The 27696-nt window shown below is 34.7% G+C and overlaps 2 protein-coding genes across 2 annotated transcripts in view; one reads left to right on the top strand and one right to left on the bottom strand.

The window, feature by feature from the left end:
- Positions 1-16476, top strand: part of LOC105210141 (uncharacterized) — a 37626-nt gene extending 21150 nt beyond the window's left edge. The window contains exons 3-18 of the mRNA XM_011180933.3: positions 2742-3232; positions 3641-3705; positions 6049-6196; positions 6427-6884; positions 6961-7277; positions 7349-7801; positions 7948-8124; positions 8224-8522; positions 8587-9280; positions 9405-9610; positions 9672-9815; positions 9880-10060; positions 12898-13014; positions 13083-13206; positions 13277-13431; positions 13544-16476. Of these exons, the coding sequence (XP_011179235.1) occupies positions 2742-3232; positions 3641-3705; positions 6049-6196; positions 6427-6884; positions 6961-7277; positions 7349-7801; positions 7948-8124; positions 8224-8522; positions 8587-9280; positions 9405-9610; positions 9672-9815; positions 9880-10060; positions 12898-13014; positions 13083-13206; positions 13277-13431; positions 13544-13768 (4254 nt within the window). The 3' untranslated portion in view covers positions 13769-16476. The remainder of the gene's footprint in view (positions 1-2741; positions 3233-3640; positions 3706-6048; positions 6197-6426; positions 6885-6960; positions 7278-7348; positions 7802-7947; positions 8125-8223; positions 8523-8586; positions 9281-9404; positions 9611-9671; positions 9816-9879; positions 10061-12897; positions 13015-13082; positions 13207-13276; positions 13432-13543) is intronic.
- A 783-nt stretch (positions 16477-17259) lies between these two features.
- Positions 17260-26912, bottom strand: LOC105210140 (hematopoietically-expressed homeobox protein Hhex). The gene is made up of 2 exons (XM_011180931.3): positions 26063-26912; positions 17260-17891 (listed from the first exon to the last, which is right to left on the bottom strand). Exons 1-2 carry the CDS (start codon positions 26601-26603, stop codon positions 17410-17412), a joined length of 1023 nt encoding a protein of 340 aa, XP_011179233.1. The 5' UTR covers positions 26604-26912; the 3' UTR covers positions 17260-17409.
- Positions 26913-27696: the final 784 nt, after the last annotated feature.

Here is a 27696-nt window from a genome sequence, read left to right as displayed (position 1 = left end):
AAATTTAAAATTACTCTTTTGGACAATATGAACTTGAAAATTCCCGTTATTTTTTGAACACACCTCTTATATTAGTTTAGCGCATTTAATGGAAGCTTTTGCTACTAACATCTGTAAAATTATGGAAACTTTAGATTCTTTCAAATATAAAGTATTTAAAGCTTTCATATCAAGTTGATAAGTAATTTTTACGTTACTTTATTTGCTTAACATTTTCGAAATTATATGAAATATATAAATATATAAAATTCTCGTGTCACGGTGTACGTTATTGAACTCCTCTGAAACCGCTCGACCGATTTTCGTGAATCTTAGCGTGCATATCGGCTAGGGTGGAGAATCGGACAACATCTATTTTTCATCCTCCTAAATGTTAAGGGTGATCCACCCCTAAATTTTTTTAACTATCCGCGAAGAAAATTAAAAATTTTATAAAATCGGGAAGTTATTGGTTGTTGAAGTTCAAACCGATCTGGCTAATTTTAATCTTGAAATATTCGTGGAAGGCCAGAAAAAGATTAGAAAGTGAGTAAATATGGAAAAATTGCGAGGAAGATATCAATAAGAGAATTTTATTCGAGTTGACAAGAAAAATATAAAAAGAGAAACCAAAAAAATAATATTTTGAAGGTTGTCATTGTTGCTTTGTTAAAATATTTTTATTATTGTTCAATTGTATAAGGTTGTGTCGATAGCCCAAAACAATTTGTAAAAAATAAGGAAAGGCTAAGTTCACGTCCAACCGAACATTTTACACTCTCGCAATTTATTGATGTAATTTTATTAAGATAACACACAATATGACCTATATATTCGGCATAGAGTCCCATAGAAAATCATAACATATAGTATATAAGAGCTGATGTGATTCCAGAACCAATTTCACTCATTTTCACCACCAAGGTTAACGGGTATAGTGACAACTTGGCACCTGTTAGTACGCAAACAAACGGCACATTCGGCCTTGAAATTACTCCTAAATTGCAAATGAACGAAACACCAGTCGGCAAAATCGCCAAAAATAGCGCTATAACGAAGATTTTCCAAATATTCAAAAAGTCGCTGGAGGTACTGCACAGGACTTTAAAATATCTTGATTGTCGATAAACGTTTTTGGTGGAGCCAGGATTCTGTTAACAGGTGATTTACGCCAGACTCTTCCAATTATTCCTGGATCAACGACACATAAAGTATCGCCAATTAACAACTAACATATGAGTGTTTTTGCAACAATATCAAATTGCGATTGTAGAAGCAGTTGGAAATGGTAGGGTCGCAGTTGACACCTCGATGGATTAATAGCGTTTCCAACAGATTTCTGTCACTTCATTGACTCGAAAGAGAAGTTTTCCTGACATGAAAACTCAATATGATAACCATAAATGACTGATTGAATGACCTATATTGGTGGTAAAAAAACAAAGATATCGATGATCTTAATGCGACAATTTAGAATTTCGGTCCAGGAGAGTTGACACAGCTACAAACCAAGATGACGTCGTCAATTATCCCAAACTATTTAAAATTGCCTGTACTATCACCACTCACTTTGCAATTAAAAGTAAAGCGAGTTGTCATCATACTGCGTAACAAAAATCGACCTCGAGTAATCAATATCGTCGCCGAAGCCAAGATTGGACCAACTTAATTTAATGTATACCTTAGCCACAACAACGTGTGGCCGGGTCTGCTAGTTTTTTTATAAGAATTACTAAGATCAAGCGTCTCATATTTTATCCGATTTTATATTAATAACTGGGTTTTAATTAGATATCATCTAGAGAAATAAAATTCAAAAATTTCGAAAATAAATTTTGAAAATATTTTGAAAACGATCATTTAAGTTACAGTTAGAAGTTTTCGATTCGAAATGTGTCCGTGGTGACAATTTTTATTGATACATTTTTTTTATTTCTTTAGTTCAAGCGTGCAAGGGCTGTCAATTTTAATGGGATACTTATTCCTTTATATCCTTCATATATGCTCGGTATTGATATATAATATGATATCGAAAAAAGGCTTTTTTTAAATAATTATATATTACGAATTTGGAGCCTAACTTCGAAAATAGGAGAATGCACTTTTTTCTTATGTCTTAAACCCCCCGGAAAAACTTAGTTTGGTCCAATACCCAGAAAAAGGTCGATTTTGATATAAGTATAGTGTTATTAGCACTCTTCTCTGTTATAAACGTTTGATATGATTTGCATCTAAATTTGTGACTTGTCGAAACTAGATATATGCCATATAATGGCGTGCCATAAAAACATTTGCAATTTTTAACTAAATTAACAGCTTTTTTACCTACTCCCCTACTTGTCTAAATATCGCTGAAAATAGTTATGTGGGCAATAGTTACGAGTGTATGTAAACATGCCGTGGTATGTTGCCACTTGAATTTGACGCGCAACCCATTGTGTGCCGCTTACCCATCTCACTAACGCGCTTACATACGCCCACACACACAATGGCGCACACCCGCTGACCGCCACTTGACCGAAACGGCTTGGCTCAACTCAATTTAAAATGGCACAAGCAGCTCACATAATAATTTACTCTGCTATTTAATATTTTATATATTTGTATAGTGACTACACACACACAAACATACACACAAAGCTCGTAAAATATAGTTGAGCTATTGTTGTTGCATATTTTTCTGATTATTACGGTATTTGTATTTGTACACATTTCTAATTTGATAACATTTGTTTGTTGTTGTTTTTGTATGTGCTCCGCAGGATGTACCAATTAAGCGCACCGACTCATCACAGTGGTGGGAATTGTTCGATACGAATACGCAACGCTTTTACTACTACAATGCGGCGACACAGAAAACCGTCTGGCATCGGCCAAGCAAGTGTGATATCATACCGCTGGCGAAATTGCAAACGCTCAAACAGAATACGGATCCGAGTGATCGTAAGGAGAGTAGTACGCAAACGCAGCATACGACAGGAGGAGGCGGGTCACAATCGCAGTCGACCTCGGCGACCCAATCACCTTTGGCGGCGGTCGGTAAGCTGCGCGCCCAACGCAGTGCAGCGCGTGAAGCTGCAGGATTGGCCGCCATGAATAATACGAATACCGGTGGGAGTGTCGGCAGTGGTGGCAAGCGCAGCAGTGCGGGCATAGAGGGACGTAGCGCCAACGCTTTGCCACTGCATGCCAGTTCGGAGGAGAAACTCTCCGCTGAGTTCATTTCTAGTCCACGTGGGCGTCACAGTTTTCGGTGAGTAATAGCTAGTACTTGGTCGTAGGCTTAGCGCTATTTGATTTTTTCCTTATTAAGTGTAGAAGGTATGTACATATATTTGTATGCACATATGTATAATTCTATATATGCAAATAAATGAATTATTCAGTGTCTGTGAAATGTAAATTCAATTGTATATTTCTTTTCTTCTACTTTCATAATTCATATGTGTCGCATAATTCATTGGGTACGCACTTGCTGGCGTTCATTGCCATCCGCAACGTTGTTCAAATTGTGCGATTCCTTTTTTGTCGCGCTTAAATGATCACTTCACCACATTTGTATGTACTTATATGTATGTACATATGTATATATGATACGCGTATGGTTTATCATTGAAAATGCCGATTCGTTCTACATGCATACACACATACATACGCACAGCGTTGGAACGGGTGATTCATCATCGTTCACGGACATGCAGCCATTCTCTGCGAGACGCTCACAAGGTAAGCTATTTACTCCATAAATAAAAATATCTACTTTTACACTTTAATAATACACACGCATACATACATACATATATACAAGAATCCAAAGCAATCCAAATTTATCCATGCGCTCACTCATCCTCATGCGCATAGATTCACACACACACATACTCATACAAACATAGGCAAATGTGCATTCCTCGGTCTTACTGACTGCGGCTTCCCGGTAAATTGGTTGAAGTACTTTTTTGTATAACGCCATCCATAGCCAGCTGTTGGAGCCGGTGTGCCTTCGCATAGTCATACGAGACATTAAGACATTAATGAACATGCACACATGTACTAATAATAATTTACATACATACATATGTACCATTTATAGAATTCTTGTGTGCCGTTGACACTTTTCCTGCCATCGGTGCGGAGACAGTGTGTCACTTCAATGCTCTTGCTCTTGGTCTATTTGTATACTTTTTTATTATACTTCGGCTTATTTGTTGTTGTTATTTTGCTGTTGCAATAGTCGGGTACCAGCAGAATGCACATTTGCGGCAGATGAACGGTGCCGGGTTAGATACTTGTGCATGCTTACCTACAAAATACATCCATGTACATAAAAATTTAAGTATGTGTGGGTATCTATTTAATATAAAGTGGGTTGCAAGACAACTCATCTTTCTTGTCCGCCCATCTGGCTTGGCTGGTAGACATTCAGAGGAAGAAGTAGAATCACATATGTATGGGTGTATGTATGTGTAGAGCTCGAACACATATCACATATGTTCATTTGTTGTTGTTAGTAAATCAGGAATCTCATTAAATATATATGTACATGTATGTCTAAATAGATTGATGGATAATTTCAAAGGAATCAAACGATATAACCTTTAAAATTTTAAAGATTTTCGAAATATATTGCATTCAAAGTAATAATAACGGATTTTCTATAAGAGCACTAAAATTTTTTAAATAAAACAAAAACGGTTTGGGAAGGAAATTCTTTATTCCTGTGAAAGTACATTCGATGTCATTATGTATGGAACTCGATTTCTTTTGCATGTCCAACACGGGCACGCATACGGGTTTCAAGCATACCGCTGCAATTTCTCGTTCGATATTCGTACGAAGTTCATCAATCGTCGATGGCTTGTTGGCATAGACCATTGACTTGACGTACTGGAAATAGTCTAACAGCGTCAAATTGCATGACCGGCCAATTGACTGAGCTATATCTTGAGATAACACGTTCACTAAACTTGGTTTTCAATAAATCGATTGTGACATTTCTGTGTGGCTTGTGGCTCCGTCCTGTTGGAATCCCATATTGTCCAATTCGGATCAAAAATATTCGTAGTAACGTGCCGGTCTTGTTCATCACGGTGGTTACGGCCCAATGACGCCGTTGGCCCATAAACCGCTCCAAACCGTAATTTTTTCGTATTGCAATGGTGACTCATGGAGTACGTGTGGATTGCTGTCTGATCAATAACGCATATTTTGCTTATTGACGAAGCCATTCAGCCAAAACAAAGCCTCATCGCTACATAGCGCTCTTAAAGTTGAGGCCACTGACTCCGAATTTCGGTAGTAACTTAATAAAAATAAGGGCTCGTTGTTGGATTGTATATCTTTCCATGATGAAATGGCAAAACTAACTGAAGAGAAATGTCAAAAGAACGGAAAAAAAATATGGCGTTGTTAGCTGACCATATCGGACTACTTTTGAATAACACTTTACATACCTATGTATATAAAAAATTTACCATCATTAGTTGTAAAAAGTGGTTCCTAAAAAACTTTCTAACTCTAGTATATTTTTGGTACAAAAAAGCTTTTGTAAAAGCTCCGCTAGGTGGGGTTATATCCGAGTTAGACTATAATTTCCGATTTTCAATTATTTTCAAAATAAATAACAAACTTAATATTTTCACCAGATGGCGCCGAGGTTGAACTATCGGTGAATTAAATGCCATATAAGCGCATATAGGTGATACTCAGTTCAAATATGTTTAATCTGTATATTTGTGTTGTTTTTGTTGAGCAATATCTAAATTAACGCCAAACTCCGCTCTGGTTCTTTGCATAAAAGGGTAACAGTCACGTCTATATCAATATTTCGTCTTCAATAAATAAAAAAACATCACTCAATTCCTGATTTTGGTTTAAAAATTTCACCATAAATGCATACCCATCATTTTGAGCTGTTATTATGATTAATAAAGTCTCATTTTTTTAAACACTACACATTATTCATTAATTTTCTTTCATAGGAAATTATTTCTTATCTAACTCTACTTTAATTACTCATTCTCTCTACATATTTCCTTCCACACACACACACGCATACATATGCATATGCAGATTCAACAAACCATTACAAAGAGTCGGGCAAGTCCAGCGATTCCAGTTTGTCCAGCATACATGGCTATCGGCGTTTCAACGATGCTGGCACTGGCGAAAGCTTGCGGTTGAGTTCACTACAGAAACAGCGCACACGCAAGGAGGGCAGGTGAGTGTTGTTGCTTTATAGCGCTGCTTCGCTATTTCGGCCTATGCATCCAAACATATTCACAATACGCTGTGTGTTTCGCTTCTCATTTCATGTGGCTTTTTACGCACCGACCATACTCATAACCTGCATAAAACGTCCAACGACGCCCACATCGCCCACATGACATATAATCAACCTTGCAATATGCTCGCAACAAAAAAAAACAACAACAACAACCTACATTGCAGCTTTGATTTGTTGCAAGAGAGCACTAGTGCGCACAATTTACCGCACGCCTCATCCTATGGTGGTGGTGGTGGCAGCGGCAATGGTGGTGTTGGAGGAGGTGGTGTTGTAACAGGCGATAAATATTTCGATCGTCATCATCAACAGACGCCAACGCAAACGCAGCAACTCTTGCCGGGACATCATTTGCCAGGCTACTGCTCGTCCAAGTCGTCGGATGTGGCCTCGCCCACGCATTCGGCGCACACACCACAACCAAAGAAGAAATTCTCGCCAGACGGTGGCAGCGCTGTTGTGGGTACAGGTGTGAGCGGTCAGTATCCACCGCTGGCCTATGCACATCAAAGACACTCACAGTCGCAGCAGCAACAACAACAGACACCACGTACACAACGTATCAGCGGTGCAGGAGGCAGCGGTTCGGGTGGAAGACATCACGGTGCGGCGGAATATGCTGGCGGTAAGTGTGCAGTTTCCTCCTGCGTGTTTGTGTATAGGGTAAGATGGTACATTTCAAGCGTTTTTTCCCGTTGCAGAACGTGAGCGTGAATATAAAGTGTCACTGGCGCGTTCGGGCAGCTTCATGTCAACAGCCATAAATCCCACAGCCGCAGGGCATCACAGCAAGTCGTATCGTAAGTCGAGCGGCGAGGCTAATGGTGGCGCGGCCAGCGACGATTCTATGCATGAGAAATATTTCAAGTCTGTGGAAAATACACCACTATCGCGTCGTCGTCACACTGCCGCCACGAAGACTACAAGTGGTGATGGCACCGGTGGTGGCACAAGCGGCAGCAGCAGCAATAAAAAACACTCGAGTGACTCGAGTCCGCAGAGCCCCATAAGTCCACAGGTGTGTTGCCAAACAGTAAATGTAAATTTCAATTTATAATTTTAATTTAAAACATTCTTGACTTTCGCTAGATCAAATCGAAGTCCACGAAAACCGCTAACAATGTGCTCGGTAGCGCCTTTACTACTAACACTGCAATGCATTCACCCGGTCACTCGCCAACGGCGCCTTTGCACAACAAACATCATAAGCAGGATTCTTCATGTAGCTTGGAACTATTGAATATGGAACGCATGTCCTTGAATAAACCGACGTCGCCACATTTAAGCGATGTCGTTGCTGCCTCCTCTTCAACATCACCAAATAACCTAGTTGCAACAACCGTGGGTATGAAGAATTTCCCTTCGTCGGATAATATTGGTGGCATGCTGACACATTCGTCGCGCAGCTCGACGGATTCGCGCAGCAAGCAGCGTTCGTCGACGGCCACGCGTGCATATCAACAGCAGACACCACAGCAACAGCAACACCAAAGTCAGGATAATCGTTCGGTTGGCTCTTTGCGTCACAACTCGACTGGTGTGGTGAGTATTTCGTTTATATTAACGGTTGAAGTTAATCTGAGCTATATGAAATTCTTGTTAGTTTCAATAAACTTTTGCTTTCTCAAAATATTATTAAAATTTCAACGAATTAATAGAAATAATACTAAAATATCAATCATTTGCAGGACAAGCAAGCGAATCGCCGTTCAAATGAGCACTATTACGACAGTTCTCGTGGCAACAAACAAGAACATCGTCGTTCCCGTGGTTCACGGCAGCATAACAATCTGCTTAATGCGGATAACAGTGATGTGGAGTATGACAACGGCAATATATCGCCGCTCTACAGCAATTGGGATCAGGTTAGTGTTGGTTTGTTCGTTTTTCATTGATTGAATTACACAAATCAGCCATTTGCAATGTATATTAATATATTCTCTGCTGTTCCATTTGTTTCGCAGGAGATGCATCAGCACCTGCTGCCATTGAAGAACTACATTATGGAGCAAGCCAAATTGTCTGGTCACTATGTATTCGGTGATCCCATCGACTCGGACTCGTATCACTCGGATAGCCAATCGGAGCACTCGCTCTCCGGTCACGAGCCAGATAATGAGGACTCGGATGGTGGCTCAGACACGCATGGCGGTTATTTGGAGCACAATTACGGCATGATTGATGACTATGCCAACATGGATGACAGCGTGTCCTATTACGCATATCAATATCCACCCTATGATCCATCGGGACGTGAGGATATGTATGTTATTTGATTTAATTGGTTTACTTCCATAACACGAATAATTAATTACTTGCATCCACAGCTCCGACAATGTGGAAGCCGTTCTCGAGGGTATCGGCAGTCAAGGTGCCGAACGCGCTACCGAATTCGCACAAAAACCAAAGCAACGATATCAAATCTCATTTTATGATACAACGCACACTACACCAACACAACAACAACAGCAATACACACAAAAACAACAATCACTTGGTCATCCTCAAATTGGATCTCAAACACAAATACAACAAAGTCAACTGTATTCGAATACACCACCACTAGCGCCACACCATCACCTGCCACCACAACCGCCGCTGCCACCACATCAGCACCTTCAACTCGACGCCGATACCAAACAAAAGCAATCACAAACACTACCCTCACCAAATCGACAGATTTCACGCATTGCCCAGTCGGGCGGCGTCGGCGGTTCAACTAGCATTGATGGCAATAACACCGCTGGCACCGGTGTTATCGGCACGGGCGGTGGCAGTGTGCGTCTGCATCATTATGCCAAAGATGAAAGTGGCGGTGGCACGGCAAGCATGTCTCGTACGCCCCGTTTGCCACCGCCATCGTTGAAGCCGACAATTCAGCAGATATTTCCACCCAGCGAGCGCGCACCACCCAACTTGGGCGGCCTGAGCACCACGCTGGTGTGCATGAAGGAATGTGATATTGAGAAATTCGCCGCCGACAATCTGAATTTGCATTCGAAGGGCATCTTTCGTAAAAAGGTAACTGGAGGCCGCTTGTCAATTGAAAAATTCCATGAAAAGATAAAATTACTTAAAATAATCGTGAAATGACAAACAATTAAAAATATTTAATTATTTCTTTTTGCAATTCTCTTCTTCATAGTCTTCTGTACGCGATATGCTGAGCTGGACTCCGGAACCAATTAGCCGACCCATGTTGGCGCTGTCACGCGACAAATCGGACAAGAAAACTGCCATTGAACTCTTCAAGCTGGTGCAAATCTACATGGGCGATCGGAAGGCGCGTGTTGGCATGAGTCTCAATTCGGTGGCGATCGATATAATAGTCGCAGCGCTGCCACAGCAACAGTGAGTGCAACATACATACACATTTAAGACATATTTTAACGAATGCTTTGTAATTCCACAGACTGCGCGATGAGTTGTACGTGCAGCTATGTCGTCAGACCACTGAAAACCCAAAGCGTGATTCGCTTATACGCGGCTGGGAGTTAATGGCGATTTGTTTGTCCTTTGTGCCGCCATCGCCCACATTCCAGCCAACATTGTTAAAGTAAATAAAACGAAAACTTTCACCATAAAAATGTTTATTATTAATAAATTCCATACATTTACAGTTATATGAATCGCCATCGTGATCCTGCCTTCGCTACGTCATTTCCGGAGGTGGGCAAGTGGCCCATACATGTACAGATCTCACATTATGCAACAGTTTGCTGCAGACGTTTGGATCGTATCGGTAGTCATGGTCGCAGGCAGGCCAAGCGGCCCACGGAAGATGAAGTTGAGCAGGCGAGGGTGAGTTCGATTTAAATTAAGATTTATAGAAAGTGAAAATTCGCTGTGATTCTGATTGTAGTTGTTGTAATTGTTATAACAAATAATAGCCTTGTCACAAAATAGCTAATCGATCAATTAACCGGCCTCTGCTCAATTAAAACGCTGATTAATATCGATTTACCATACAAAATAATAATCTACATTAATTTTTAATTCAATTTTAATCGACTTGAAAATGAAATGGAACACTGTGACAAAGACCGTATTTATAATATATACGTTCTTTGTCTACGATTTGTTGTTCACGCTATGTGAAAAGACTATAATGTTGAGAATGCAGCTGTTTCTTCCTGTGAAACCCGCGAGCACTAGGCTAATCCCTTGTTTTACTAACGTAACACATTTACGGGTCCTAAACATTTAAATTTTTGGGAGCAGTTCTTGCTTGGATACAAATTGATACTGATTTCGTTGATATCGATTTTATGGGGCACGATTATACGCCCCTTCAGGCTTACTCATCTAACCGCCCTTCAATTGAGGTCACGATTTTATAATTTTTTTTTTTTTTTAATTATTAACCCAAACGATTACCCTCCTCCCGCCCAACCGACGCGTGGGGCGCAGTCCGCATACGAGCGGAATTTGCCGAGTCTAGAAAGGCAAGACATTTTTAAGCGTCCGGTTCTCAAACTGCTCAGCTACAGAAACAAACATTTCAACAGCGGAGAATTAAAAATGTATAAAAACAAAAAGTTAAAAATTTCTGAATATTACTTATTAAGAGAAGACAAAATAGTTTTTTTGATGCTAAATATTGAGTCAGATGGATCAAATGTGCTGGAATGTGAATTAAAATCATGACATATTCGGCAGAATGGTTCATTTAACTCAAAATTTGTTCTAGAAGATTTTAGAAATAATGGTTTAAACTGCCTGGATGAACGCAATGGGACATTAAACTTAATATCAGACAAAAGGAATGAACTACAAACTAAACCATTCAGAAGTTTTACTAGGAAAATTATACCTAGCATTTCGCTGCGATTAGTGAGTGTAGGAAGATTTATAAGTTTTAAACGACTAGTATACGGGGGAAGATTCAATCTTGAATCCCAATGTAAGTGGCCTAAAGCAAAAAGTAAAAATTGTTTTTGAACGGACTCAAGCTTATCAGAATGGGATTGATAGCTAGGATTCCATACCACAGAACCATACTCCAATATAGGCCTTACCAATGTTGTAAAAAGAATTTTAGTAATATACGGATCACTAAATTATTTAGACCAACGTTTAACAAAGCTAAGAGCACCTTTAGCTTTTAAGACAATTGAATTTACATGAGAATTAAAATTTAGTTTAGGGTCCATATTAACTCCTAAATCAACAAAGCTAAAAACTTGCTCTAAACTGAAGTTATTTATTACATAGGGGGAAAGATCAACAGTTCTACGGGAAAAGCACATCGTTTTACATTTTTTAAGATTCAGTGGCATATCATTTTTGTGACACCAAGTAACTAAATTATTTAAATCCGATTGCAACTCAGTCCTTTCGTTATGAGAAGTATATGATTTAAAAAGTTTTACATCATCCGCATATAATAAAATTTCTGAAAACTTAATTACTGAAGGTATATTTAAACATCAGTATTCTTATTATCCCTAAAACCCATTGACACATGGTTTACAAATTCAAGCAAGTTTGTTACTGTAGATTTCCCTTTACAAAATCCATGCTGAGAGAATGAAATTAAAGGAGAGATTAAAAAAGTTATTTGGTCAGTGACAATAGCTTCAAAAAGTTTGGGTATAGCTGACATTTTAGCTATCCCCCTATAGTTCTCAACAGATGATCTAACTCCACTTTTATGCAAAGGTAATATAAAAGAGTTTTTCCACATTGACGGAAAAATACCTTGTTTATGAGATAGGTTAAAAAGCTTAGTTAAGGGCAGATAGATATATTTTGCGCAATTTTTAAGAAAGCTTGAGAGAATCATATCAGGGCCATATTTAAACGAATTTTTTAACGTAACTAAATAATTTAAGACATCTGTTTCAGAAATAATTGGTGTATTAATTACAGTACTCGGACATAACACTTGATGATATGGCACATTCATAGGGTAGTTTGAACAATAATTGGATTTGAAGAATTCTGCAAACATATTAGAAATAATATAATTGTCACATGACATTGTTGATTTATATTTCATCGCGGACGGAAAATTTGAAATCCTGCGTTTCTAGTTAACGAAACCATAAAACAATTTCGGATTACGAATAATATTATTTTTTACTTTGATTATGTAGTTTTTATAACATTTTTTGTTAAGTTCCTCAAACTGACGACGCAATTTAGAATATTTTAAATAGTCAACAAGAGCTCCATTTCTTTTATAAAGTTTAAAAGCACGAGCTTTTTTATTTTTTAATTTACATAGCTCATTCGAATACCACAAATTTGAACTTTTTCTTTTGATAATAAAACATTTCGGAACAAATCTTTCAAAAATATTAAAAATTGTTTCATTAAAATGTGATACATTTAATTCAATATTACCACTATAATCAGGCCAAGTCAATTTAGAAAGTTCACAATTAATCTTTTTGAAGTTAGCTTTCGCAAAGTTGAACCGAGAACAAAGGTCCTGTTTGTTGCATACAAGTAATTCGTCTATGATTTCGATATTAATTTCCAAGGCAGGGTGATAAGAGTCCTCTGGCAAAACTAAAGGATTTAATTCATTAAGCAGTATTTAAAACAATAAAGAAATATCAAAAAAATGTATAGGTTATGTCGGTTAAAAACTTCGCAGCTACATAAATATTTTATTTACTCTCCCACTCTAGAATCAAATTCTACGCGTCAGTATGTTTGGCAACACAATCGCTGAAGTTATGGATTTGCAAAAGGATAAGTTCCCAAATCGCAGATTGCCATGGATACAAACTACACTCTCGGAGCATGTAAGTATTTGATATAAATAAAAAAAAAAATTATAAAAAAAATAATTTGTTTTGAAAATAAATTATAGGTTTTACTTTTAAACGGCAAGCAGACGGAGGGAATTTTCCGCGTCTCCGCCGATGTAGATGAGGTGAATTGTTTGAAGAGTCGTTTGGATCGGTGGGATGTTCCTGATTACAAAAATAGCATGGGTAAGTTATCTATATATTACGATTCCTTTAGATAAAATTTAAAAAATAATAATTTTTTACACACCAACAGTGGACGCGCATGCGCCGGCTAGTCTTTTAAAGCTGTGGTATCGCGAATTGTATGACCCGCTCATACCGGATCAATTTTACGAGGAATGCGTCAATACAGAGGATCCGGACAAAGCCAAAGAAATTGTTGATAAGCTGCCGGAGCTTAATAAGTTGGTAAGTACGAATGTTGTATAAACGAATATATAAATTATATTGATTTTACTAAATTACTTTTATAAATTAATTATTAAAAAAACTGTTAATTTTTTTATATTTCTGATTCCAGGTTTTAACCTATTTGGTGCACTTTTTGCAACAATTCTCCCACGCCGATGTGGTGAGTTGCACCAAAATGGACTCATCCAATCTGGCGATGGTCTTTGCACCGAACTGCTTGCGCTGCACTTCAGACGATCCGAAAGTGATATTAGAAAATGCGCGCAAAGAGATGTCTTTCATGCGCACACTCATACAACATATGGACACAACGCATGTGGCGAACCTGACTTGAGCGCGCGACATGGACTGAATGTAAATATGTAACAGAAATAGCGAAAATAAACGTTGAAAGTCAAGGTGAACGCTTGTAAAGGAGGACAAACAGCATGATAGTGGTAGCATAAGCACAGAAGATAAACACCAAAAAATATTATACACTTGTATTTGCATTATGATATTTGCAAATAGAATTCTGAAATGCGTTTTTGCTTTGTTTTACTATAAATATATTGTATTAAATAGCGTTTAAGTAATTACAAATTTGAAGAGAAATACTCATTTGGAAAGCAACACTGCAGCATTAAAGCGAGAAAAACTGCTAATACATATTATACATAGATATACATATATACAGTTGTAATAACATTATACATATATATATATACATACAAACAAGTATAGCAACAAACTGTCATACGCTTACAAATATTAAATAGTAATGCGTTGTATTTAATAAAAGTAGGTCACAAACTGCAATACTCTTATATGCTACTGTATACGAGCATACATAATTACATATATACAGACTCTTATATACATACATATATATAAATATTGAATATATCTAATATAAAAAAAATATGAGAATTTAAATGAAGCATGCCTAGTTAATATTAGATAACCCCCTAACAAAAGCAACAACTACTACAACTACTACATATTGCTTTCTTCTGCTTTCTTTTCTTAAACATAATACTAATTATTTACATATATACATATGTAAATGCTGTTGTATGTGCAGATTGTGTGAGCAGTAAAACAAAAAAGAAACGGAGTTTAAATAATTGTGCATAGCGTATAAGCATTTATGGGCATTTGTATTTGTCGTGCGACTAAACGCAATAAATCGGTGCGAGTGTTGTTCAAAGTTAGTATACTAAATATCAGTAGTTGCATGCCAAAATTAATTAAAATAAATTAATACATAATTATGTATAATTCTAGCTAAAACCAATTTAAGACCATATAAAATGTATTGAGGAATTTCGTAACAAAAAAGAAAACGCTTTGAATTTATTTTTGAAATGCAAATTGTAAAAATGCCCAAAACAAACAAACATAAAATTACCAAATAATTAGTGACTAATATTAATTTTTCTACTCAGTATACTTCAGTTATACATTTATGTAGCATTTATAAAAATTAATTAATTAAATATATACATACATATATACCTACTAAAATGAAGCTACGGGAAACAATAAAGTGACAAAAATTATAAAAATAAAAATTGTTCAATTAATAATTGTTAAAAGTGTTAATCACAAATTAACTGGAAAATACTTAAAACTCAATGTATTTAGTGAAAAAATAAAAAAATCATTCGCAAAATATACCCAGGACAACGCGCACACAACACACCCCCGTAAATATGTATATTTATTGACAGAAGCTGAAAATATTCACATGATCGAAAAATAAAAGAAATAAAAAGATCGTTAAAACGCAGCAACACAATAAAATTGTAAGCATTCGATTCACTTCTTAATGGAACTGTTAACTACAGAAAATGTGGCAAATTGTTATATGGAAATACTTGCTTTGGATTCATGTACATACATACATACATATTTTACCTTGAGTTAAATTTCTTTAATTATTATTTTCGATATAGTCTTTCTTATCTCAAATAATTTCATTAAAATGTAAAACAATTATCAAAAGCAAGTGAGTTAGCACTTATTTTAACTTAAAATTCTATTTTATTCAACAATCTTATTCGTTTAAGTAATACATTTATCACTGCCGATGAAAAGACAAAACAGCATCTTTTCCGTTTCATAAAATTTCAGCAAATGAGATACTAAATATAGATAAAGATAAGCTTCTTAATTTAAAAAAAAAGATTTCTTTGTTAAAAATTTCCGAAATTGTGTGCAGAAATCTAGGGAAGTGAGAACTCAAATTTTAAATCTTGAAAAATTATAAATAAAATATACATTTTCAAATTTTTAAATTTTGATGCAAATGCTCTTTTTTGCAATCTCTCTCAGCCTTGAAAAAATAGTCTCCCGCCACTGTTGATAACAATTTTCGGCAGATACGGTCTTTTGAGTAATATTGAGGCACGATTCATTATTCTCTACATCTCTCTCAACTGAATTTAACTACAAACTCGAGAGTTAACATTCAACCAAAGAAAATTTTTAACAACTTGGGTTGGCTAATTCATTTTTAATTTTCTCTCTAGTTTCCAGTAAAAGTATTGACCAAACTAAAAGTGGTAAAATCTTGAAAGGGGTATATTCATTCCATATAATTTTTATTAATAATTCCGATCATAGTTCATTTGCTATTTTTCCAGAAAGAAGACTGAAAATTTTGAACTGTAGTCTCTTTCAAATGAGTTTAAATATTTAATCTACGCACATACTTCCAAAAGTAATGTTAAATTTATTTTTTTAAATAAATTTTATTCATGCGCCTTAACAATTTCGAAACAACTAAATATGAAGAAAATAAATTTTAATAACTTAACAACCAATATTTGCATTAAGTAGTAAAAAAAAATTAAATAACAAAATAATTAACAAAAAGTAAATTCAATATATGGTATATTACAGTCTCTCTAGAATCATTACAGATAAATTATATGAAAATGCTAAATTATAAAAAAATATTAATATTTTTTCAACAAAAAAAAAAAAACAAAAATAAATTAGTATTGCGCGAAATGAAAGAAAAGCAGTTAAATTCTAAAAATCAATACACAACTCAAACTCAAACTCCAACGAATTAATTGTTGAAATAATAATCCAATATAGTATACTACAGTAACCTATTTTCACTAACACAAACACCAACAACTATGTATTACTCTAACAACCTACTAATGCCACAATAAATATATGATGATTAATGATAGCGATAAAAATGGCCCACAACAATAACAATTATGTAATTAAAAGTAGCTACAGAATTACAAATATACCAATATAAACAATTAAAGAATTGATATGTTCGAAAAGATTTATGCATTTCTCTGCTAAACTAAAAATACAGTATATAATATATTAAATATATACATACATACTTATGTATATTATATATGTACATATATATACATATAAATAGCGAATAAAAATCAATGCAAATGATGTCATTCAAAGAAGTATAAAGTGAAAAATTGTACATTAATTGGGGAAAGTATTCAACGGGAAAAAGTAAGTATAGTAAAACATATTTAAATCATGTATATTAGATATGTTATTATTTTTATTATTATAACAAGTTCTAGCAAATTAGATTAAATTCCGCTGTTATTCTTATTTTATTAAATTATTAAAAAAAAAAACAGTGAATACAATTGTATGCATCCCCCGGTTAATTTCATTTTATTGAAATATTATTAAAAAATGAAATGAAAAAATACTATAAAAAATTAAAAGTATAAGTTCAACTTTTTTATATTATGTTTTATTCATTTCAATTTCTTGTAAATCAATACAATAATTTATCTTAGCTTAACAACGTTAAACTTACTTAGAAACGCTAATCTAGTCACATAATTTTCGCATTAATTCTAAAATAAATATATAATTTTATAACACTTAAAAGTAAAAATTATGAAATTGAACATAAACTAAGCGCAACGCCCCCTAATTTACCCACCCACAAGTTGTTTCATTAATTTTATTGCTTTTCACATCTCCTTACACCTTATCTTCATCGCTGTCTACAATATCATCGATATCGTCGTCGTCGTCGTCCTCCTCCTCTGAAAGCATATCTCTACTGCTATCGATTTGACCATAACCACTGCCAGTGCTACTGCTGTGTGGCACTGCACAACCTGAGCTGCTGCTACCAACAGCTGCACCACTACCCAAAGCTTGGCCCAAGATATGTGAGGGTGGTGTGCGCTTAGTTTGATTGGAGCGACGCCATTTGGCACGTCGATTTTGAAACCAAGTCTTCACCTGCCGATCGGAAAGTTTGAGTTGAAGCGCAAGGTGTCGCCGTTCTTCAGGTGACAGGTACTTGGAGCTGGCGAAACGATTCTCCAGACTTTTCGTTTGCTGTGATGTGAACCGAATTTGACCTCCCTTACGTTTAACACCAAAGTTGGGCATATAAAAGCCAGGATAGGCAGCATTACAGTAGAGAGCAGCAGCGGCGGCGCTACTAGGGAAACCTATAAAGAAAGGATTTTGTTTTTAATAATAATGAGAAGTAAATATTAATTTTGATTTTACATTTTAAAATATTCAATAATTTGCATTTAGCAAAGTAAATTAAGTAATTAATAAATTAAAATAATTTAAAATATTTCATTCGTGTCACCCTGCATTCGACATTTTGCGTTTTTACACAATGACATTTGATTGGTGTTCGGCGGCCATAAATACAGCTAAGCATGAAGAGCAACAAAAACTTGCATGAGTGAAGTACTACCGTAATGTATAGGCAATACCAATGCCGAGCAGCACTTGTGCGCACACAACTACAAATACAACATTTTCAATCACCCTTATCATTGTGGTTTTCTCTCTCGCTCTCTCTCTAGTAATAGACTGCCGTCGTCATCGCCATTGCAAAAGCAATATAGCGATTGTGCGGGTACAGCAATAAAAAGCCAATTACTGCCATAATTGCTATCATTTACAGTTGGTTTTTTGGTTTAACGGTATCACGCAATAAATGGCGCAAACAACAAATTATAGATAACAAATATCAATAACTAATATAGATAACTGTGATGTATAAAGCATATATGCATGCATATACAGATATCGCAGCTCTACAATGAGTGAGTGGGCGTATTAGTTGGTAGCAGTAAATAAAAGCCACAAATTGAAAGTTTAATGTTTAAAGTCTGTACTTAGCACTGTAGTTATTTATATTATATACAGCACGCAATGAAAATTTATTTTGTGAAATTTCATTGGCGCGTGATTGCCTAATTTATAAGAGTCACCAGTTCCTACTTGACAGTGAGAAGAAAATGCCAATTTAAGCTCTTACAATATCTATTTCTCAACTGCTCAACGAATGCGTCTGTGCGCACGTTATGGACGTCGTGAAGACTATCTGAATTTCATAAAATATGAAAAGCACATGATTTGATAAATGAAAATGAAGACGAGAATATTAGACATGTTATGAGGAATTCAATTCATGTGCATTAGGTGGGTTGTTTTTGTATAGAATTTTATGATTGTGCGCTTATAATAGTAATAGTTGAATATATTTACTCTACTTTTTCTCCACTGACAAATGCTTCACAGAAGACATAATTTCTTGATTGTAGTAATTATGACAAATATGTGGCAGATTTTGACCCAAATACCCACATGAAACATAATTAACTTTGTAGCTTATAAGAGTAAAGGATTAAAACACTATTCTTATGATTAAAACTCCATTGAAAGTTTGTTTTAATAATAAGGCAATTTAAAATTCTTTTAAATGCCAATCAATGTGATTTTTAGAGAGAAAATGAATGGTCAATTATTATTGAAAATAGGCAAAAGAAAATAGTAGTATTTAAATAGACAATGGGAAAATAAATATTTATTTTATAAAGCGAAAGTTTTTGTAAAAAATTTGATTGAACTCGAACTAAAACTAAACGAGTTAGATAAGCTCAGGAACCGACCGATTTCAATTAAATTCGGCACATAATATTTTTTTGACAACACAGATGAAAATGGGCGAAATCGATTCACAACCACGACTCCTCCCGTATAACTCAATTTTGAATTCTTCTGATTCTTTCACTTTACAATATGTACATTAGGAACCAACGAAGATAGCAGAATAAAACTTTACACAAATACTGTATTAGAGCTGTCGCATCACTTGTGGAAAAATTTTAGAAATCAGGAATATAACTTTTTTATGCCCCGGATATCGAACATGAAGAACTCTTTGGCTAAGGGTAATTTTTCTACGAAAATATCGGCAAATCTCACAAATATTTTAATTTAATTCAGAGGAAATCCTTTTCTTTCAATAGTGTGTCTTTGTACCAAAAATGTTTGAAATCGGGCCATAACTTCCCCAAGCTCCCATATAACTTATATTCGGATTATTAAACTTCCGGTGGGTTTTATATCGCATATATCGGTTAATATGTGAGATATCTTAGCAAATTTAAGTGAGCGTATAGTCTTGGATCTAGTATACCTTAGTAGTGAAAATGAGTGAAATCGGTTCAGCAATTACCTTGGCTCTCATATACTATATATGATGATTTTTGTTATTCTATTGGACTTTATGCCGAATATATGGGTAAAATTGTGTTATCTTAATAAAATTACATCAATTAATTGCGAGAGTATAAAATGTTCGGTTGCAGCCGAATGTAGCCTCTAATCAAAAGAGTGATTCATTGATAAAACTGACATTTTTGGTGAAATTTGTCAAACTTTTCGGAATTAGAATTTATTGGCATTTCTCCGCTATTTATTTAAATCATCTACAAAAAAATTAAACTTATTACGTCTTCACAACAACAAATATTAAATAAATTTTTAGATTAATATCTGATAGAAAAACATTAGTAATGTAGTTCATAACATGAAAATTACAACCCAAATTGTATACTTAACAAGTAAGGAAGGGCTAATTCGCAATTTATTTATTTAACTTTATTTATATTATATAATACACAATTTGACAAAATATTCGTCATATATGTTGTATAAAGTCCATTGAAAGTTGGAAACCATAATATTAGGTTACAAGCACCGAGGTCCTCGTGTTCGATATATGGGGTCTAAAAAACCTATGGTCCGATTTCGGCGATTTTTAGAATGGGGCTGCCACACTATTAACATAGTATTTATGCAAAGTTCTGCACCGATATCTTCACTAGTACTTACTTTATATATTGTAAAGTTAACGATTCAGATTGTCTTAAAAGTTCTGGTATATAGGAAGTAGGCGTGGTTGTGAAACGATTTGGCCTATTTTCACAACATATCATTGGGATGTAAGGAAACTATTACAAACCAAGTTTCATTGAAATCGGTTGAGTAGTTCCTGAGATATGGTTTTTGACCCATAAGTGGGCGACGCCACGACCATTTTCCATTTTGTAAAAAAATCTGAGTTCAGCTTCCATCTGCCATTTCTTATGTGAAATTTAGTGTTTCTGACGTTTTTCGTTAGTGAGTTAACCCACTTTTAGTAATTTTCAACCTAACTTTTGTATGGGAGGTGGGCGTGGTTATGATCCGATTTGTTTCATTTTTGAACTGTATTAGGAAGTGGCTAAAAAAAAGGACTGGCAGGAAGTTTGGTTTATATAGCTCTATTGGTTTGCGAGATATGTATAAAAAACTTAGTAGGGGCGGGGCAACGCCCACTTCCCCAACATCCAACTATGCCCTTTCATAGTGCGATCCTTCATTCCAAATTTTATTTCCATAGCTTTATTTATGGCTTAGTTATGTCACTTTATGTGTTTTCGGTTTTCGCCATTTTGTGGGCGTGGCAGTGGTCCGATTTTGCTAATTTTCGAAAGCAACCTTCCTATGGTGCCAAAAATAAGTGTGACAAGTTTCATTAAGATATCTTAATTTTTACTCAAGTTACAGCTTGCACAGACGGACGGACGGACGGACGGACAGACAGACATTCGGACTTGAACTCCACTCTTCAGCCTGATCACTTTGTTATATATAACCCTATATCTAACTCGTTTAGTTTTGGGTGTTACCAACAACCGTTATGTGAACAAAACTATAATACTCTCTTTAGCAACATTTGTTACGAGAGTATAAAAATTGTCTTACTTTGTGGAAAGTGTTAGAGATAAGAAATAAAAGAAAGTCCAAGTCATATTCAAGGCATTAAAAGTGAGAGTATCAATGAATCACTCAAATGCATTGATTTAAAAAGTATATATGTAGTATTACTATCTCCCTTATTTGTAAAAAATTCCTTTTATAACCTTTTATTTGCATAGCGTGCATCCCTATTCACACGCATACACCTTTTGCCCACAACGGTAGTCGCAGACATCGATTATAATTGATTAATGAGCTGTGTTTGTTTGCACTGCTGTCGGCGGTGGCTCCAATGTTAACGAAATTCGGCTGCAGTTAAGCGCCAAACTGTTTTACAATTGGTATCATCCATATTATAACAAAATTTATATATATGAGCATTATATATATGTGTGTATGTGTGCATGTATTTGTTTATAACTTCGAACGGTTATTTATTAATTTACTTTTAGTTCGTCTGTCCGCATGTTTGTTTGTCTGTTGGCCTGTTTATTTGCTTATCTGCTTGATGCAAGTCAAGTGTTGGCGCCAAATGACATTCGATGGCGCATTAAATGCACTTTTTGGGGACACTTCAATCACCTAAGAAGCATTAAAGTGCCGACAACAACAACAAATACAATAACACTAAAATTGAAGAACATGCATTGTATGTTCGGTGTTGGAGTTAGATGTCAAATACTCGATCCCGATATTTCATACATATATAAAAATTATAGGTTTCTTCTGCTTGATCAAATTTTGAATTTTTTAAGTTGAAGTGAGTATTTATGAAATCATTTATTGTAAAATACAATGTTGATTAAAATAATATTTCTAAAAATGTTTTAATTTTAAATTTTAAAATGCATTAATTTTTTTTTTTAATATTTTCAATCTTATATTTTCGTATCAAAAAATAAAATTAAGATTGAATTGTTTTTTAGTTTAAAAAAAATTATTAAAATAAATAAAATTATTTAAAGTCGTATTGTATTATAGTCATATGTATGTACATATAACATTCATACTGAATCTTAGTCAGTTATTTTACTAATTTTGTTAATTTTTTGTTATTCCATTTAGGTTATTTCTAACTGAGATGCCATAAATGAATCCCGAAAATGCTATGCTCATCCCTAAGTGATGGCGCCACCATCACCAACGGTGCATTTCTCTGCTCAGTACTAGACAAGAGCAAATAAACCAACTTTGATTCAACACTTTTCAAGTGCCAGATTTTAAGGGGTGGCGAAGAAGTTAGATATTTCGGGGGTTCCTATATGTGTGTGTATGTGAGTGTATATCTTTATGTGAAAGGGGTATTGGTTACCACACACTACATTTTTGTGGCTCTCCACCCAAGTGTTGACAGTCGTGTTATGAACATCAGTTATTGCCTTATCACATATCATACATATAATATCAGCTGTTGAAATGTGTCTTAAGAAACAGCAGCAAAAACAAATGAAATTATTGTACAACAACTTCAGACATAATCTTATATTTGTACTCAACAAGAGAAATCGAAACAAAAATGTGAAAAGTATAAAAAAATTCTAAGCAATGTTTTTCTTTATCATTTAAATAAAAAGTGCTATTAACAGCGATTAATAAGGTGCTGTCCATCAGTGGGTCGCCAATAGCCGATAAGCGGCGCATGGACAAGCGCACACACACACACAGACGTATTGTTGTTAATATGTTATTGGAATTTTCAAATAATGAAAGTGATTAAATTTTATTTATTATTGAGCGAAATTAAAGTATCTTTCAACAAATCAAACCATGCAAGTACATATTATATACATATGTATGCATGTATGTATATCTAATTGAAGTATGTACCTCCCAAACGCCTGCCTCTCTCAACCACACACCTTTCAAACAAAAAAACGCTTAATTTTTTTTTTTTTTTTGCTTAGACTTATCTGCGCACTTGAACGAAACATCGTTTAATAAGTAATATATGCACATACAAGCACATATATATTTATGTATATGTTATTAGATTTTAAATTATGATCATTTCAATTTGGCTTGAATCTGAACAATAATAATTTCATATTTGTTTATAGTTGTTATTGCTAAGTATTTTGAAGTTTCGATTTGACTGATAAGCACACTTTTTTCGAATATTATACAATATCGATTAGTAATTTGTTATATTTCAAGCTATTAGAAATAAAATTTATAATCTGCAATTGAATTGTGTGCCGGAAGTTTGGTATTATTTGTAGCTGATGACATGTTTGCAAAATCGCAAACGCAAGTTAAATGAAATTAATTTTTCGGTTGCAAAAATCGTATGAAAAGGTATTATATGTGACCTGGTCTACGAAAAGGGAGCTAACGTGCGAAAACTAGTTTTCTGGGAAACAGCTGTTAAAAATAAACAACTTCATCTTCCATCCGAATCAACTAAAAAGTGAAAATTGATTTTTTGACACCTAAGCCCCCTTTCCGTAGACCAGGTCACATATATAATTGCAAAATATGTTCGACTCGAATAACTCTTGCTAAATTTTTGAGCGATTCAAGTTATTCTAGACTAGAAAACAATTTAGCATTTAAACAAAATTAGTCACGTTAACCTTTGTCTACCTAACAGACTACGTTAATGAGATCACGTAAGTCTCATTTATGGGTGAGACAATTCGGGAACGGATGTCACAATTCAAAAAAAAAAAAAAAAAAAAAAAAAAAATGTGCAAATTAAGTAACTTAATCGAGCTTAATTGTTTAATATTATTAGATTAAATGGAACGTCAAATAACTATTAACGGGATTATATATATACCTATACATGCAAAAATACATACAATCATATCGTGGTAGGCGCGCATTAATGAATATGAATTAAAAGTTATTATAATCTACGGTTATTGATCGTCTTATTGTTAACGAATATTTGCGTAAAACACTTCTAATGTTAAATTAATGACATTGCATATTTTATTTGAGGTTAACGACGATTTTTTTTTTATTTACGCTATTAAAGTATTAACAGCGGAAATCAAATATTAAATTTAATACCGAACTAATGATGTTTCATGGTTAGGTGTACTTAAAACAAAACTCATAACATTATGAATGAAATTTCGACCAAATAATGATTAAAAACGTTTTGTTACTAACAAGTTAAAACTAACCTGTAAATTAAAACAAAGTTTAGAAGATTTCTCTCCAATAAGAAGCCCATCTTATTATTACTGGACCATTTTATTATTACTTTTAATAAAAATGTGAAGATAAAACGTTAAACTAAGGTGAATACCATTTCAAAAATTCAAAATAATTTAGGAGATGACGCTCATGAGTTATTCTTAACTTCGGATTATTCACTCCGTAAATCCTGAGATCAAACAATGTTGCTTCTGCTATGAAAATTCTTCTCGATAAAGTTCATTAGCACCTAAAACAAGGTTAATGATCCTTATTTTATTGTTGAGATATTGTTAAGCACTGACTTAGTTCTTATTTGCAAGTAATTTTTGGAGTTCATGTTTGTTTTAATTATGAAAATCTAGTTTTTTAATTTTTGAAAATCTAGTTTTCAGACATTTTGTACAATTACACCGGTCAACAAAAAAATATTATTCTGATTCTAGACATTGAAAAACACTTAAATATTTATCTTTAGTTCTTTAAGTTTGCTTTGGGCTGATATACATCGATAAATATATTTTAATTTATTTCATAAATCAAAGATGGAAGCACTTTGATTAACCCGAAAGTAAACAGTACCATTATTAGTAAGAGGCACAGTAGTGAATGTTAACCTGTTTATTATAGCTGTAACAACAATATTAGTGTATTACTCAGTTAAAAAATGGCATCAAGTCAGTGTAAAAATGATGTTGATTCATTCCGTTTTATTTGTGGTGAATTTATTAAAGTTAGAAGTAAAAACTTGCTTTATCAACTATTTTAACCTAAAAGTCAGGAATCAAAATAATCTAAAGTGAAATTGAAGAAAATATATGAAAATCAGTCATTTCTGCTTACAAATCGAAAAATTGCTCTAATTTCTACGAAAGCCGGGAAAAATTTTTATTCCTTATTTTAGTCATAGGAGAAACTAAAATTTAACATGTAGATGTCAGACTCAAAAATCGTATCGACCGGTGTTATTGCTTAACAAGACTTATACAAAAGATTACAGCACAATTAAGCATTATTATGTAATATCCCAACTTTGAAGAACACACTTCCCGATTTTACGATTTCACTGCATGATTGTCCGACGGTTCTCGACTTTGCTTATTCAAGGTGCGTTTAAATAAATAAATAATTATTCTATCATAATGGTGTCGCTTTTGAAATAGTCTCCATTCGATATTATGGACTTATGCCAGCGCTTCTCTCAATCGTCGAAACAATTCTCAAACTCGGATTTTGGGAGTTTTTTTCAGTGATTTCATCTACATATACATACTTGTAAAACGAAAGCCCTTTAATCTTAGCAACTTTTAAAGACAATTTCCCCAATAATAATTTTTTATGTGAAATAGCACACCGAACAGCTTGTTGATTGAGTTTTAAAAGCAAATTATAAAATTTAGAAATCCAAATTTCCACAAGTGCTCACCTTCGCATTCCATAAACGGATTGTATTGATCGCAATAACCCGACGGCGCCGCACCAGCTGCTGCTGCCGCCGCCTGAAAGTGTGGCATAAATAAAGCCGAGTTCTTCTGCATATTCAGCATCTGTTGATAGATCAGCGAAGCGGGATCGTAAACGGGTTCAAAACGTAAAGCGCCCGGTGATGGCAACAATGGGGTGCCGCCAGCGCCATGCTCCCCCTTGAGTAGTAGATTCTTGAAAGCATATTGTACATCCGGCGTAAGAGTCGAATAAGCTGTTGTTGCGATGGGATTGACAATTGTTGGTGGAAGCGGTTCACCAATGCGTGACTGCAGTGTTTGCGCGAGAGTGTTGATGCTTTGGTGGCTGTTCGTTAGAGGTGAGGATGTTGTGCTGATTACTGACAAATGTTCACCGTTACGGGCGATACTGTGCGCTGCGGGCGGGGTGGGCGTGTTAACACTAAGTGTTTTGTGCTCTAATATATTCGCAATCGAAAAGGCAGATTTATTGCCAGCCGGTTTTGTGCTTATTGTTTCCATTTTGTGATTTAAAAAGTCAATTTGTTTTAGATAAAAAAAAACTTTTTTTCTAGAAAATCTGTTCTTTTCTTTTTTTATAAATTAAATTTCTTCTAGAAAATCATTTAAATTTGGTCACGATTTGATATGCATCTGCATATACACATTTCTTTGTACTTATGTGAAGTATAACTCGGCAGATCGCTATGCTTCACCTACTGTTATTGTTGATCACTTTCTAACACTTTCGACGAAGAGTCGCACCGAATGCCCAAAAAAAAAAAACGATTTTAACGATCCGCACACAACGAGCCGTGGAGCACTAATAAATTGTGCCAAATCAGATTTCCATACAAAATACAATAATGATAATGTGCGGGTAATAGATATCTTTATTAATAATATTAGTTGTCATAATGGTTGAAGGTATCGAGGTATCGCACCATTGATGATAGTGTCCAATGGGTTTTGCTGATAAGGCGTGCTACGCTGAAGCTCCTGACAGCGGTAAGAGGTATGCTCATACACCATGTAAGTATGTATGTATATATAATATCAGTAAACAGTGTTTCATTATGATATATTTTGGGGTAAATTTGACAATAACAACAGCGAAGAAAGATTAAGTTCGGTTAGAGCTCTTACTTGATTATTTCGATATTTTCCAATAGCTCGCATGGATCATAATAGTTTATAGTGTAATAATAATAGTACTAAGAGGTCCACATATTCAATGGAAGTTTAACAGGATATTTTAAGGATTTAGAGGTTATGTTGAAAAAAAAAATATTTATGTATCAAATTTTTGCGTCCAGCAAATTCAGTTATGGATTTTAGAAACTTTTATTTTTATATTTTATATTATCAGTATCTAAGTTTCCTCATTTTCAGCATAAATATTTTAACTCGGAACGTTTCTTGTCCATTTTATATATTTTTCGCATATGCTTCTAATAATATGGCAAGCACTGTATGTCTTTATTAAATTAGTAGCTACTGACAATCGACAGGCGATATCGGCGATTTGGGTTGAAAGTGTTTAGCCTTCGTACACTGATGTACCATAAAATTGAATTACAAATGCGCGTATATAGGTATGTATATGTGTGCATAC

Source organism: Zeugodacus cucurbitae, chromosome 2 (genome assembly GCF_028554725.1).
Source record: "Zeugodacus cucurbitae isolate PBARC_wt_2022May chromosome 2, idZeuCucr1.2, whole genome shotgun sequence".
NCBI classification, from domain to species: domain Eukaryota; kingdom Metazoa; phylum Arthropoda; class Insecta; order Diptera; family Tephritidae; genus Zeugodacus; species Zeugodacus cucurbitae.
Note: the sequence above shows the minus strand (reverse complement) of the source record. Positions and strands in the feature narration are given on the sequence as shown.

Bases quoted from the DNA above. Each gene is read 5' to 3' on its own strand.
- LOC105210140 (XM_011180931.3), bottom strand. From the start codon at position 26,603: ATGGAAACAATAAGCACAAAACCGGCTGGCAATAAATCTGCCTTTTCG. The intron at 17,892-26,062 runs GTGAGCACTTGT...CTTTCTTTATAG, and splicing joins TCCGTTTATGGAATGCGAAG to GTTTCCCTAGTAGCGCCGCC.